The 16,815-nt window shown below is 45.3% G+C and overlaps 1 protein-coding gene across 3 annotated transcripts in view; it reads right to left on the reverse strand.

Annotated features, from left to right (window-relative positions):
* LOC116944914 (transmembrane protein 268) overlaps positions 1-16,815 on the reverse strand; it is a 79,978-nt gene that overhangs the window by 28,032 nt on the left and 35,131 nt on the right. For 2 of the 3 annotated variants that reach the window (XM_032958818.2, XM_076068772.1), the window contains exons 1-6: positions 11,721-12,250; positions 8,684-8,965; positions 4,579-4,688; positions 3,699-3,806; positions 1,356-1,508; positions 226-336 (exon numbers count right to left, since the gene is read on the reverse strand). In XM_032958818.2, the coding sequence (XP_032814709.2) occupies positions 226-336; positions 1,356-1,508; positions 3,699-3,806; positions 4,579-4,688; positions 8,684-8,807 (606 nt within the window). In that variant the 5' untranslated portion in view covers positions 8,808-8,965; positions 11,721-12,250. Of the gene's footprint in view, positions 1-225; positions 337-1,355; positions 1,509-3,698; positions 3,807-4,578; positions 4,689-8,683; positions 8,966-11,720; positions 12,251-16,815 lie in introns of those variants that run through there. The other variant, XM_076068773.1, reaches the window with a different exon arrangement.

Raw genomic sequence — 16,815 nt, forward strand, 5'->3', positions numbered from 1 at the left:
AGATCATTTCTCGGGAAGGAAGTGAACACAATGTTCAAAAACAATATAATATAGACAATACACGCAACTAAAGGAGATAACTAAACTGTGAAAACATTAAATATACTCGAGTCTCGTGGGTTTTGCTCCACCGCTTCATTTAAGTTACTTGTAATTACGCTTTCTGAAAAATACGTCCTTAATTTATTTTGTAACCGTCTAGGCATTAATTTCCACGAAGGATACGTCAAGCCTGCTGCGACACATGTACACGGAGTCGGTGAGGCCGGCCACCAACTTGTACTTCACGAACTTCTCGTTGAGCACAGCCAAACGCATGTCTGTGTTGATGTTCATCTGAAACAGCAGAGGGCACGAGCATGAACGCAGTTAATTAAATAAAGAGGTCGATATTTCAATTAAATCCTTCACATCCAGTGCCATTCATGAGAGGCCTTGTGCCGACGTAAATTCGCACGATTGCACACGAGGAAAAGGTCCCCCGTGTGGGATTATTATGGTCACAAGGACATAACTGGATAACGGCGCTCGCAGTCAAAGCTCTGAACCATTTCTTTTTTTTTTAACCGAGACAGAGAGCGCGATTGTTGCCCGATCAGAATAAAAGCTGGGTGGCGATGCCAAGGGAATGTTACACAGCGTCATTAATTGTTGTTACGTCCTTGTGACAGCGTTCTCGAGACTTGATGTAGTTTTTTTTTTTCCCCCGCATCAGAATTTCCTCTTGCCGACTGCGGAAATCACGAATCCGTGACCCTTTGCTTGGATATTTACAAAATACAGTGCTGGGTCTTTAGTTAGAGCACACAACGGCTTATCTTTGTACAGCATTTGGTGCCAGATAGCCAAGCACTGAGTTTGGTAAACACAATAGCGAAGAGGCAATGTATCTTCTCGTCCCTTCGGCTTTTTGGGGCCGTTAGGGCATGACTGTTTCTTTCATCGATATTCCTTTGCAGTGGTAATTCCACTTCTCCTTGTCCATCGCTGGTTCTTTTCACCGAGATAGATTCCACTCCAATGTTTTGTTGTTGTTCGTCACCGCGTTAAGATTATGCTCAAATACATACTGTATGCATCACTAGTAAATGCTTCGACTGCCTCAGCACATAAAACAAAATATTTGCAATGTAGGTAGCATATAGGTAGAACAGATACATTTTGAGTATTGTTCCTGACATGTACAAGTATTTGCAACATCATGAATCTCTGGTGTTTCCTTCCATATTCGGCTCAGAACCTTTGGTACCACTTTCTTTTTACTCATAAACGTTCAAATGAGCCTGGCAAATTACGACGATTTAGCTTCTAAACAGTTTGGTCACGTGTTGTGCAATGGGTTTCATGTTGCTTACCTCTCTGCCCCGCCTATCGAAAACCCACACGACTGCGCCGATTATAACCACCGCTATCAGGAGGCTAATGAGCAGCGAGAACACCCAGCTGAGCTGAGGTAGGAAGTGCCAGAAGGAGGAGAAGAAGTCTCCCCAGAATGCACAGAACAGCACCTGAGCCACAATGGGATCAAGATCAGTTACAACCACAAGACACCTTTGTCTAGATTTTAAAAACAATGATAATAACAATCATTTACAGCCCTTTGTTTAGTCCACAATAGGATGAAGGCTTCTCCACACTAAACCAATTCAGATATCGCATGCCACTTTAGCTATGGCCAGAAATCGAACTCGGGTCACTGTGTGCATAGCAGAATGTGCAAAGCACTACGCTGCTGCACCTCCATGTCCAGTTTATTCCAACACAAATTAAATAAGTTTCGTCACTTTCTGGTAGAGTTGTTGTTTTTCGATTGAAGAATCACACGTATTTCTAACACTGTAGTATATCTTGCAGCCCTTACGAACTACAGGGCTCAAATGAACCCTTACAAAATGGGGACCGTGACATATGTACCGTCACAGGACAGTACACATTAAAAGAGCCTAACAGCTTATTGGACCCTTCCCGCATGAAATTAATAAAATCGAATACACTATATATCATAAATAAAATCTATCTATCCAAAATAATCTATGCGAACGTAAAATCGTCAATTCTTACGTAAGTAATTGCAGTTAAAACTTAAGAACCGATATTATTCATTGATGAATGGATGTGTCGTTACAAACCCAGTGGTCAACAGTATATCTGAACAAGCGTCAAAGTGTGCCCTCTTATGAAGCTCTTTCCATGACCTTCACGTTTTGAAATCCACATAAATGGCGTGGGTGTCTGTTGCCCAACTTATTACGGATCAATTTAGAAACATATGAATTCAATATAAAAAAGATGAATCATCTTCCACACAAGGAAGCACATTATTCCAGTATTTACTGCCATGGAATAGTATACGATGTCTGGAAACCACTGGCAGTCTCTGAATGGGCACTGTGTTCGGTGTTTATAATTTCTGGCCTCGTTACCAACAGCTGCTGGAGACTACATTACGGGTAAAGATTTTTTCTCCACTGAGATTTAATTATGTCACGATAATTAATGTTACACAGTGTGAAAAAGGAGAAAAGCTTCTGGACCAGATGGGATAACTGTGGACATCATCAAATCAGTGAGAACAGCTGTTGGAACGAACTAAACCGGAGTTCGTTAAATGTTTACACAAAAATTAAATATCGCAATTGTGGAATGATGCCTCAATCGGTCATCTATTGAAAAAGTCAGATAAAAAGTGTACAAGTTGTTCATAAAGACCATGAGAGAAATAAAAGCATATATAGAAAACAAATATTAGCCATTTCAGAATTACCGATGACATCGTAAAAAAGTGCATTCTTGGAATTACACTAAGAGACTGCAAGAGGAACACGAGGATTAGAGAACAAATTAAAATCCTATGACCGTATCTGTGGGATTACATGTTTGCTGCTTGCTGCAATTATTTAATACCGTGCTTTCATTTCCTTAATTCAACAGGGAAGTTCATGGATGAAGCACTTCTCTGTATGCAGAATTGTTTTTTTATTTTAGTTTTTCAAAGTTGCTGTAATTTTTTGATAGGCGTGGGTTTGCAGCTTTTTCGTGGCATTTCATTGGAGGTTGCTTATTTGGGCTTCCTGTTTAGGCCCCTTCCTCTTCAGGCCCGACCTCTTCCTCTTTGTGACCCCACCCCTTCCTGTTAGACCCTGCTCCCTTCCTGTTTCGAAGCGCACAGCACTTAGCTCCTGCCCTCTTTCTCTTTAGACCCCGCACCTTCCTCTGGACTCAGGCTTGGGCTTGTTTTTCAAGGTAGTGCTTCTTATTTCTCCCGTGAGATTTGCCAGCTCTGGACTAAAGCAAGTTGAGCGAGAGAGTGCGAGTGGGGAGCGGTGGGCGTTGTGGAAAAGGGGGGGGGGAGGGGGCTTAGTGTGCGCACATCAGTAGGTAGTGGCCAGCGACCATAGTGAGATGGCTTCGCAATGACCAACATTCCGATTAGAGCAATATAATATAGACTGACTGAAAAAAAAATGGGCTGGGCAGGGCACATCGCTTGAAGGGATGTAGCCGATGGTCGTGACTGACAACAGTTTAACAGCCAAGGTAGGGAACATGCCTGAGCGGCTGACAAAAATGGAGATGGGGCGATGAGACCATAATGGATGGCCACAACTAGGGAAGGCCTTTATCCAGCTGGGGATGGGTCATGGCCAATGCCGGCAATTATCATGAATACACGATTAAATCAATTGTGTGGAACGTACCATGGCTATAGCAATTCCGAATGCCTTGGACACGAGGAAGGCATATCGTATTATCTCGGAATCTTGAAGGACACCAGACATTGCCTGGATAAACTCCTCATTTGGGACCTAAATGCAGAGGAACAATGTACACACAAATGAAACATTTTAAACATGCTTACTGAGCAAGAGTCATTTGTCATATATAGTTCATGAATACCACAGGTCCGTTTTTTTCTAGCCAAGCTACCTTTCCTTTGTATAGTGAAAATTATTCAAGAAAGTGCTATTACTGACAAGACTAATTTACAGAATGAGAAAAAAGTTTTTTTTTTAAAATATATATAATGCAGATTGTTTGGTTGAACATATCTACATTTATGGCTATTTGTAAAATCCACTGTTGGATGAAGGTTTCCTCACGAAGTGTGGGTCATGGGGGTTATTTGACCATACTTCAAGCTTTGCAAGTGGTGGCTGGGGGCACAGACGATATGGGAGCATAGAACATAGAAGTACTGCACCACAACGGAATTTACTGCACTGTCCTTTGTGACACCTACAAAACACAGCCCCACAGCCGATAACAACTGTTATACATGTAGTCGCACATTCAAACACTATACAGTACATGCTCAACCCTGCTAAGATTCCGAGATCGAGCACAATCCGAGTGATTTGGTCATAGTTCTGGTTGTATGTTGAACTTCTTTCGCACAGTACGTAGCCAACCGTCCTAATCGGAGGTATGATTGAACGTATAGATAGCTGTATATGTACCATAAACTGATCTCATGACACTTAAACCTTTGGTAAAAAATTTTGGGCGATCTACCTAATGCACGCACGCACGCACAACAATACAAGCGCGTGGCGTGGTGCGTGGAAGCCGAGTTCTCACCTGGACTCCACGTGAACACAGCTCCTGCTGGCACGAGGCGAGGTCAAACTCTGCCGACCAGCACAGGAGCGCCGCGCTCGCCATCAGCACCACCTTGCCGTTGTACAAGCCTGCGAGTAGACCGCAGAGACGCAGTGGTCTTTCCCCCCTCGAGTAACCGTGAAGCCAAAGACTCATGAGTCTTAAAACTCAGTGAAATTTTCGTTGTTAAAGGATGAATTACATCAGCGTTTTAAAACATTATTATGGGTGGAGTATGTATGTATGTAGAACTTTTTTTGCATCTTACGTAGCCAACCACGCCAATTGGAGGTGCGGGGGAAGGGCAGCAAACTAAACACAAAAAGCAGTTCTAAAGAAATAAGTTTTCAATACAGATGATTTAAAAGTGCACAGCTCCAATGGTTTCCTAATATTGGAAGGGAAGAGCGTTCCAGACGGCCGCAGAAGCGCATCTGAAAGGACGCGATGCAGTAAATATCTGAATGGTCTTTAAGGTGAGCCTATGAAGAGTTTATAACTCACAAAACCAATATATCTGAAAACTCCTTACATTAATGTACATTGTACGGCAACAAATATATCTAGAAAATAATTAGAGAGCATTATTATTATGGTCGCAGCAGTTCGTGCACTGCGCTATGAACCAGGATCCTCGAGTTAAATTCCTTGCCACGGTTAACACCAGTGGCAAGTGACATCTGAACGAGTCCTAGGTGCGAACGAGTGTGGTGAAGTATGGTCACACAATCTTTGGGTATGGAGGGGTGGGCTTCATCCAAAAGCGGTTTAACAATGGGCTGTGAATATTATTTCAACAAATAATATGGATCGTCTTAGCTGCTGTTGCCGTGCTAGCTGTTCTTTAGTGGTGATTAACTTTTGCTACAACAATCCACAAACAGCCCCGTCCCTGCATACAAAACATTGCTGCATTAAATGCCTTCCCAAGCCTCAGCATATAATCACGATATGCATTCCTTCCGCAGCAGTGACGGTGTATCCTGACATTATGTCGTGGATGTGCAATAGCGACCTGAGCATCGCATACTGCAGGATTGGCTGGGAACGCGACAAGAGAACGGCAACAAATCAGCAACCACTTATTTCATCACGCCCCCATCTTTTGGGGCCAAACCAATGCCCTTGTCAGAATATGAGACCGATTATGGGTATCATTCCCATTTTAGTCATTGCGAAGTGTTTGTCAGATTATTATGTAAAAACTTGGCAGATGCTCCAATGACTGCCACTGTATGTTTTTTTTTATATATATACTGTGTATGCCAGAATATTAGAATATTGTTTTACACTGGATGAGTCCGATGAGCTATGGATCTCTTTTTCACAGATGTCCAGTACATTGTGCATATACAGTATATATATTTAAACATTTCTGATTAAACTGATCAACTTGTCAAGATGGGAATGATGTCCAATGCGTCTAAAAAAACACACACAAAACAACGTCCTTCAACATTTTTAGCCTGTGAACGTAATGCTGGAGAACTTTCAAAAGTCAGCTGACCCCTTTTGTGCAAGCACCTTTGCCACCTTTGCTCTAAGTTACCGAGTTGCACTGCTCGTTCAGACCACGATGATGTTTTGGGGTTGGTTATTAATTCCTTAAAGTGTCTCAAAAACCATCGCGTAGTGGCTCAAGAATAAAAAAAATATAAACGAGACCCATGCCCGCCCAGTTCCTTAATTTCCGTTGGAAGGGTCCAGGGATGCTGCTGCTGTGGGAATTATTTCGGCAACGCCACATCCATATCTCCTTATTTTATGTTCACGATACTGCCGCAGTGGAGTGTGCGGTGGCAGGTGTGGCAACACGTGTGTGAATAGTGCTGAGGGTGACACGATGCCCTTATAAAGGGTCGGTTTTGAAATTTGACATTCTTGTCCTCACATTCAACTACATTTAGTCTTCTTCTTTTTCGTGTTTGTCCACCAAAAAGTCAAATGTCCTTCCCAGTGGCGAGCACACTTCAGCGCTTGCAAGTTGCCTGCTGTAATACCCTGCGCAGTGCAGAGGCTTTCCTCGAGCAGTCGGCTGACCAATCAGAATACCTGTATTTAGACTGGAGGATTCTGACGAGCTATGAAGCTATTTTTCACAGATGTCCAGAGGTTCCGCATGGTCTGCTTTTGGCCACAGCAGTCGCAGCCTTCTGAGATTTGTGGAGTATTGCATTTAGTAAGTACACACACACGTTCGCAACCTAAAAATCACCTCTGTAAACGTCTCGTGGAGCCCATAGCGGCGCTCTGGAACACACTGAGCGAGAAATTAAAACGTCGGCTGTACATGTACGAGTTATGTTTGATTAAATATTGCCTGAAAGCATTAAGTGTACACAACTGTTGCGATGAGAAGCGTCTGAAGTTTACCGGGTGCGCGTGCAGGTGAGCGGGATTTTAAAAGCCATTGCCATACATTAAGTGAACCTTGGTACAATCATTGCATTTTTTTTTAAAGAATTATTTACACAGTTCACGGTTCGCCGGCTAAACCGTCATATCCGTTAACCGCGATGCGCCTACGCTGTGGTCTCATGTGCTCCATCGCGACTGTAGGCATGGACATTGCATTGACTCAAAATCATCGGACCTCGTGCAGGTTGTTTGCTGCTCTTAAGGAAAATGTACACAGTGCTTCTCACACCCACAAGGGGATTTAAAAAAGCTGTGATTATATCTGACGGTATGCGAGAATGTTGAAATAATCTAGAGAACAAACATTCCGATACAGAGAATAATCCACCGAGAGTACATGATTTAAAAGCGCGGCACATTGTGTTGCGCGAAAGCAGCGGTTGGTAGCCGCACAATGACAAAGCAAAGACACAGATCCTCCCGTATAACCTTAACAGACTGTTGGGGCAAGTGCTGTTAGCGAGCTCCTATGAAGGCTGGCACAGCACACGAGGGGGGGGGGGGGGTGTGGCCAACACCACGCCCGGCCGCCTTTGTCTCCCCAGTGGTGATGTTTACAAACCACACCATCTACTTATTTGAGGGTGGCCGAGAACCGATTTAGATAATCGTCACTGGTGTTGGCCGTGAGCGTGAATCTTGCAGTGCGTTAACCACTACACTACCGCTCCCCACACACACACACCGACACACCATCTTAGCATTGTTGAATGACAGCGCGCGTGTCATTGACGACCGAGTGTAAAGAGGCCCCCTCAGCGAACGAAGTAAATACAAGAAGTGCAGTGTTGTTGCCAGGTTGAAGACATTCCACTCTAGTACTCGATGAGTGCGGCCAAGGTGCTTGGGAGTCTCCAGTAAATATAATTTGTGGGCCGTTTCGAACCCCTAGGCCTCGTGTGTCCGTGGGCCATATGCAATGAAGCTGGGCTACGTATCTGGCCCACGGGACATAAGTTCTCCACCCTGCCATACGTAACATACAAACCAGGGCCTCCTGGTTTGATGATTAATGAGACGACTGAGCGTGTCAGGTGAGCGTCCGTCCGTCTGGGGCAGTAGCGCCATAAAAACTCACGCAGCAGTGCCATCGAGAAGGCTCTGCAAGTTTTCACTGTTGATTTAAATATTAATAGAGCTTCACTACACCCCCCACCCCCCCACCACCACTTATAGTACAAGAAAACATGTGAAAGGCTGATGTTTTAGTGCAGAGTAAAGGCTGAAAGATGCACCGACTTCATAGCTGAAGATCACGCTTTACAGCTGTGCTTGTGCACCGCTGCTCTATGCAGTCCCTTAAATTTGTCAGGGCTCCCTACGCCCAGTGGATCATGGAGGGGGGCTTATTTGACATTACTCCACCATACTGGTGAGAGAAATTAAGTGAAATAAAGTACTTTAGAAACGTAATGATTCCCCCCCTCCCCTCTCCCCTCAACAGAAGAACCCCTCAGGGTGAGCACCGAGCATTCTTGTTTTTCTCTCACCCCTTCCCAGAAACACCGCCGATGCGTTTATACCGGGGCTTGTGTTGCTTACCACAATAAAAACATAAAAACGAAACGATCGGGTTGCCGCAACTGCATTGACCAAGCATCTGTGCATCAGCTCCCATCCAGAGTTCGTCGGCGCTGTGCCCTCATGCCAGTGGCGTGTTTTTTACCGTTGCGCAGGGGCAAGACGTCCGCCCTGTCCGAGAGCTTCGTGTAGCTGCAGGAGTCGGATGGGACGGGCGAGGAGACCTCCGTTTCCCCGTCGTGTTCGGCGGCCTCGCAGTCGGAGGCCATCTCGATTGAACCGGTTCGAACCCCCGCGCCGGGCTCGCACCGCCTCGCAGACCTCGCTCAGCCACCCGCAGAACGCGAACCGTGAACTCGCTCTCGGCGTGGTTGTCGTCACGCGCCGACGTGTCTTCATTTGAAGAAGAGGAAGAAGGCCATGCTTGCTGCACTCACAGTAAATTAATATTCGCATCAGTGACACTGGCCATTATCTGTCCGCTGTTGGATACTCTCAATTACATCGGTTCCCCCCCCCATTGCTGGTGGTCCTGTCCAGCTACCAGGTGCGGTATAACTGGCTTCCATTTTTTTTTGTACCCACTCTCGTACTCATGAGGAATGTGTTCCCCATTGGCTGATGTTCCATCTCTAGAGTTTTCTTTTTCCCCCTTTGCTGTGAGCATCTACTCCAAGAGACATGCCCGGCCCAAATCGATGCACTTTGCTGAACAGATTGGGATATCATGGATTTGCTTTTTGAGCTTCTGATCCATTCGTTTAATCTTGCGCTCTTTCAAATCCAAGTGAATTTTTTTCAAGTACTTTAATATACACGAGAGATGAAAACACCATGCATTTTATGCAGGCTCTTGAAATTTCCTTATTTTTTAATTAATTTTAAATTATATTTTACCTACGACCAAATCACCCTGAATATGTCTGATCTCGTCAGTTCTCGGACACAAAGCAGGTTTGAGTCTGGTTAATAGTTGGATGGGTGACCACCAGGGCTTGGCAGGTGTTGCAAGGTGGCAAGGAGATTGCGATGCTGAGTGTTACCTCCTCGTATGCCATGAGTTTTCTCTTAGTTTCCTTTCATATTGCCAAACACGTATTCATAAGCGTGGTCAAACAACCCATTGCAAGACCCTCCTAAAAAGAAGTCTCAAGAGCCCGTGGGCCTTTCGTGGGTAAACAATCGGCATCATTATTATTGTTGCAATTACGACAGCGTGTTGGCTGCATTTGAGAAAAAAAATACATGAAACGAGCAAGAGTAATCTCAAAATTGGAACAACATAATTGTTTTCAATAAACACATTGGACATAACTGTGGGAATGAAAGTAAATTATGGCACTCACATAAATGATTCCAAATGCTTTAATGTACTGTTAAATTTGTGGAATTTAATCCCAAAATCATTGTCAACCCCACATCTATTATTATTTCCAGCCCTTTTCAATGCATTGATGGGTGAATTTCTCCCCCATACACCGTGTCGGTTGTGAGGGTTTATTTGACCAACATATTCCTCGCTGTTCAATGCGGGTGAGTGCAGTGAGGGATGCCCAGAACCGGTTCAGATATCACTCACCGCTGATGCTGGTCATGGCCAGGGATCAAACTCAGGCACTCACAGCGCAGTGCACTAACCACCACAACACCACCCACTCCTGCGCTACACTGCTAAGAATTACACCACTTGGGAGGAGTGTTTCACTTAACTCGAGTCTGGCTAGATAATGTGCTAAGAAGCATGAGTATGTCATTCACAAGCATGGCTGTTAGTTTATTTCTTTCTTTCATCCGCAGGACACTTAAAGGCACTGGCCTCTGCCGTTTATGGGCGAGCTGTCGATTGTAAACGCGGCTGCAACTCGTAATTTGTTTCCCATGCTAACATTGTATACAATGCACCCACATTACAAAATAAATTACACTGCACAGTATATGAGATAGAGTAAACGAAGGGCATTGTGCGTGAATGCACACAATGCAATGGAGGGCTGTCTCAAGCTACATCTAGCGTTGCAGCAGTAACACGCACACACGTGCGCGCACGCGATCAGATCTCTCGCACCTGCCGAATGCTTCACTGCCCTCAGGTTTCCACTACATTTGAAAGGCGATATGTCGGAACAGTGCAGCGATCGACAGTGCACTGCACCCTTTACCCAGCGACCTAAGTTTGATTCCTGGCAATGGTTAGCATCGGCGGTGAGTGACATCTGAAATAGACCTGGGGACATGCCTTCACAAATATGCACTGGCCCACATGGTGAAGTATGGTTAAACAAACCCGAGTGACTGACATGGCATGGGAAGGCCTTCCTCCAGGCTTGATGAAAATATTGCACATTATGATGATGCTTATTTATCGTCATAAAGAACATATAAAATAGCCAAGATGCTAAATAACGTAACAGTGATCATATTAAAAGCTTACGATTTTTAATTCAGCTTCATGCCAGCATGAGTTTTTTAAAGATGTTTTATTCAATGCAGTACAAAAACTGCATTAATCAGACTGTAGTGATATCAAGATTTAATTGACACTATAGGTTTCAAAAAACAACACAATGTCAGTCTGAAATGGTACGAAGTCATATCAACCCCTACTGCCTAGATTAACTGTTAAATCAACGAGGACATTACACGGCATTACTATTTACATGATGGTGTTACTTGTCACAGGCGGAGGCAGAATGCTGCATTCAATTACTTTCCCCCGCTGGGTTTGGAGAAATCTCACGGTAATGCGTCAAAAATAGGCGGCACTGTCACCAACACGTCCTCCATCCCAGTGTGGAAGCACATGGCACGGAGATTTTTCCACAACACAGCCGATTGCGGACGGTCTTAAACACCGCATCCCTTAACAACTCCGAAACACAATTTCTTCATATCAAACTCGTCGCACGCGCTCGGCAAGTTGCATTGCATAACGCTCTGTTTGGATTTATGCCATTACTTCACATCAGTGCTTGCGAAGCATGTGCTCTAGACTGTAAAACTTGAAAAAAAATTCCCTCCCCTATGAATACTTTGTGGTTTGACACCAGTGCCCTTTGAATAAAAGAGGCACGAACGACACGGAGAACCCGAATCCTCACGTGAAGAGACCACAAACACACACACAACACGCACAATAAGAACCGTGGCTGCATTGCGTGCTATCTTATATACAAATGGCTTACCGTGGGGAGAATGCGTTCTCTCTGTGGGCTGTCACGAGCATCCACACCCGGTGCTGGCAGACACGGCCCTCTCATTGACCAAAGAGCTCAGGCATCCGGGCGGTCTCACGTTGAGAGAGCCCCCACGTGACAATCACACGTGACACACGCCGTGTTGTGTCACAGATTTTCTTTGTTGAGAAAGAGGGTCAAGCAGTAAAAGAGGGGGGGGGGGGAGGAAACCGGCTTCCTCTTTGCCTGTACACACCAGCATGAGCACTCGCTCCCTCCCTTTTGCTTTTGGCCAACGCTCTCCCCTGGGTTCTTAGATTGCAGATTGTCGCCACGGTATATTGTTAGTGCTGTACGATAATTTAGCCGGTGGCATGAGGATAACTCCCTTGAAGAAATTATGTATATAACTGCCCTTGCCGCTTCAAATGCGCTTCACAAAAATGCAGACAAAATAAGCGATACCGCTTACAAGGACAGATAAGCAATGGGTGACTACCATGCACAAATAGGTTGTAATAGGGCTGGGGGCCTATATGGTGGGCAACAGAGGGCATCGCAGTATAATCCATTGATGTACGGTACTTCTGTGCATCCACATCTATGCTCCCTGCCTTCACCAACCCGCACTGACCACGATGGGCAGGGATCGGCAATCAAAACAACAAGAGTCAACATAAACAACTCAATAATTAAAGTCACAATTCCGTGTGAATACGAGAAGATGGTCCTAAACAAATAACGTCACGAAGCAGCAGCCCTTCAAGAGCCACATTGCGGCTCTGGAGCCACGGGTTGCCGACCCCTGGCCATGATGAATTAAGGTCAATGACTCCCGTGACCTCCGCGGACACGGGGGAAGACACTCATCCAGCAATAGATTCACAAAATGGCTTTACAATTACATGTGCAGTGTACTAAGAATTCCTGCCCTGTTGGTAGGTGTATTTGTGTAGCATCATAATCAGTCATTTTCAATCAACTGCTAGATAAAGGCCTTACATTGTTTGATAACCAAGAAATATGGTAAACTATATGGGTAGATTGCTATTTGTCCATGAACTCAAACGAAACGTCACTTGTCGGTACCACCCGAGGTGGCATAACCTTTACTGTGGTACCGATTCATTTATGTGGCCAATAACGGTGACGTGTGTGATAACCATTTAAAAATAGGGGGGTTAACAAATAATACATGTAAATAAATGGGGACAACTAACGTTTTGCTTCATTAGGTGCTACCGATATCTGCTCTGGCCCATGGACTAAATCTCTGATAAACTAGCTTATGATAATTTTTTTGTCACATGTCAATCCACTAGTAGGACGGACGGAGGGCCCGCCCCATGCCATCTCCATCGTGGCAGTTTTTGACCAGAACCGTGCAGGGTCAGTGTCGGCTGATAGAGGGAGAGGACGGACCTGATCACTCACAACTGTTCTTATCTGTGGTTGGGATCACATTCAGGTGACCAGGTTCCCGAGCACAGTATGCTCGAGCGCGCTAAACACTGTGCCACCGTTCCACCCAATTATACTGTAAAAAACTATTTTCTTATAAATCTTTAAAATGTGCCACATGGCTCAGCAGAGCACACCAAGGCACCCACACAAAACAAAAACCCTCCACGCAGCATGAAGCCGTAAAAAAAATAAAACCCCGTGACAAATTTGAAATCATAACACATGCGGTGGACGCTTTCTCTGTTGGTTTTGTGACAGTGATGAGATGGGTGCAAGGAGATGGTGGGTGGAGGAGGAAGGGGGGGGGGTCAAACGTGTTTGAAATTCCTCCCGCAAAGAAACCCGGATAGAATGCAGGCATCAACGCCTCTCGGTGTGACAGGGACCCCCAGGCAGGCCCCAGCGGGGGTTCCCCCCCCCGCCCCCCTCTCTCTCATCCACACCAAATGGTCGGTGCGCAAAGCAACCACGAAGGCTTTACAGTAGTCAAACAAGATTGATGAAAAGCATGAAAAAAACCTTTTAAAACACTCATTGACCCAAACGGCATGTTTGCCCTTTTGCAGCAGAAACCCTGCACCGTGGCTCCCCTAGGCTATCGGTGTACAGTGCGCGTGGCAAGCCACACACACACACACGCGCGCGCGCGTACACGACGCCTGCATATGTCCACGTGTCTCAAACAATACCCTCGGTGTTTGCGGAGAGCTTGACCCAACCTGGTAGAATTACGACGACAATGAACTTGAGGAAAGTAATGACCGCACACCGAAGAAGACCTGCTGTTAGCACGGGCGCGCCCAATAGGTTACTTACAACGTAGCAGAGTGTCGACTTTACTGTCATGCAATGTGCGTCTATGCTGCCCGCCTTCACCAATCCCGCACTGATCAGAGTGGTGAAGTATAGTCAAATAATCCCACCGGTTGACACACGTGCAGGTGGAGTAAGAACGCATATCGCGGTTTCACTGGTGCATTATATTTCACTCGTGGCAGTTATTAAGTGTGCCACTGTGTAATTATCTGAGCTTGTCTCTCGCCAGTTTAATATGCCTCGTGAAATATTAATTTGACCCATTCAAGGGGGCAAAGTGCCCAACACAAGCGGTGGTCTTTGGTCTTGGACTCGGTCAAACCCGCACCTGCACGTAGCCTCCTCTATGGCTGCGACGTGCCCACATGTAACACGCATGATCAGATTAAACTATTAAGGACCTTTTTGTTTCAAATTGGCAGCAAATTATGTTTCAGTAAACAGTACAAAAAAAAGCTTGGGGCATCGTCGACAATTGTCGCTGGGAATCCCCAAAGCCGATTACAGCCCTCCCTGGTGCAACCACAACGAAAATGTGTTGATGCTACACATGTGATTTTTTTTGCCTTCTTCCACTTTCAAGGTCTGTTCAACCAGACTGTAGCGCACTTCGGCTGCAGACTGTGGGATGTATCAGATGACCCCTTCTGTGGGTGCCGCAGTGATGAGATGTTAACTCCCTCGCCTGATATGCAGGAGGTCGTGGGTTCGATCCCGACCCTAACGCTTGTATATTAGGAGTTGGCATGTTCTCCCTGTGGTTGCATGGATTTTTCTCTGGGTCCTCCGGTTATTTCCTCCACATTTGGAATCAACGTGCGTTTCGATTATGTGGTTGCTCTAAATTTCCACATAAACGATTTCGTTGAGCCATCATTTGTGGCCAGGTCGCTTCTGAAAAAGAGCTATATAGCTCAGTGGGCCTTACCTGGTAAAATAAAATCTAGTTTTTTTGGATAGTTTTGAGTCCACTACTGGCTGGCTTGTAAGCACTGGGCAATAAAAGTGTCTAGGCTTTTCACACCCTTACCACCCACGTTGCCTTCTTCTGTGGGCTTTGGGGAGGAAGGGAATTGTGGAAGTAAAAGCCACATCTGTGATGGTGCAAGCAAGCGTGGCGGTCTTACTCTGAAATAGGTTTGTCAAGCGCAAAAGAGTATGGGTGAAGTAGCGTGACAAGTGTGATGGGGTTAATTGGCGAATGGGTTACTTCTGACTGATCCTGTTGCCTTTCTGGCACAAAGTAATGTTAAAGAAACACTACAGGATCCACAGGGCTTTGGAAAGTGATAGGTGCAATGGCTAGGGCTTTGGAGTATTTATACTGACAAGGAAAGGGGTTTTTTGTGGGTTTAATTTCCAACGACAACGTACCGATCAACCAAGATCTGAAAACAATGTACCTCGCCGCCAATTCAAGTCACCATCCTAGAATCTCACCCAGATCCGGCAAAACGCTGGCGAACAGAGCGGAAGTAAACTAAACACATTTTTTTTATCTTACCAGGTAAGGCCCACTGAGCTATATAGCCGTTTTTCAGAAGCGACCTGGCCACAAATAATAGCTCAACGAACTGGGTTATCATATGGAAATGTATAGCAGCCAAATTCTCAATCGCATGTTTCTAAATGTGGAGGAAAGTATGTATGTTGAACTTCTTTCGCACCATACATAGCCAACCATGCTAATTGGAGGTGCAGGGGAAGGACAACAAACTAAACACATAAAGCAGTTCTAGTAACAACGAGGACATCCAGAATAAACACCTCATTTGAGACCCAAACATCGCACCTCTCTACCGTGATATTCCTGCTCGAAGACACCGGTGGTGTAACCATCAACCGCATCAGAACACGCACGCATCTCCTTCATGAATGGAAAATTCAAGATAAGCCACAGCAGCCCGATTGTGGCGATTCATCCCAAAACTATGGATCATAGGTAAACCACTGTGGTCTGCGCTCCTTCGGCAGAGGAGTAGCAACACGACACGAACTCTCGCCTGAAGCCCTCTCGTCGCGGCTCGCAGATCTCCACATTGGCATCTAGCTCTTGGACATATCGCTGATGCCGCATCATACGCAAGAGTGGGAAGAGAATGGGTCCATATAACGTGCAGTTGCGCTCACGGGGCGATGGGTGGCAGTAAATACCCGAATGACTCTGGACGTCTATGACGACGCCTCATTTACATTTTTAAAATACAATAAATGTGGTGGCCACGAACCTCAGTTATCAAAATCACACCGGCAAACGTTCTTTACGGTGGAGGCATTTAAAAAAAAAACATCTATATTTATTGGGTGTATTTGTTTCCAAGCTTCAGGTAATGTAATTAATTTAGGAAATCGATGTTGAAGGCCAAATTATACCGAAGGCCGAGTACAATTTCCTTGGGAAACGCCAAGGCCCCTGATTGCTTCATGGCAACGCACATTTAGCGAAAGATTTGTCAAGGGAATTGTCCCTGGTTTGCCAAGGTTAACGGTGGGAAGACCTTTTCGCCTGCAAACAAAACTCTCTGCGTCTCCATTCGTGACCTTAAGCCGTAATATATTCCATCAAGTATCATTAAGATCTTCAGAGTGTGCATTGGTCGCTGTCACCACGGTCTCTTAAAGGTTTAGCACTCCGAGGGTGATGGCGTCTTAGAAATTCTGGCGGCTAAACTCTGGAACCCGCCACAACTCTCGCAAATCTTCGAATCTCGACTGAAAACGGATCTACTCAAAATGTTTTTTTCTCTCTCACTTTTTAGTTATTTTCAAACGTCCTTCTCACTTCCATGCAGAGCTACCTGAGAACGAGTGTTTAAGGGGAGCT

Source organism: Petromyzon marinus, chromosome 22, assembly GCF_048934315.1.
Source record: "Petromyzon marinus isolate PM22_M1 ecotype Great Lakes invasive population chromosome 22, UKy_Petmar_22M1.pri1.0, whole genome shotgun sequence".
NCBI lineage: Eukaryota > Metazoa > Chordata > Hyperoartia > Petromyzontiformes > Petromyzontidae > Petromyzon > Petromyzon marinus.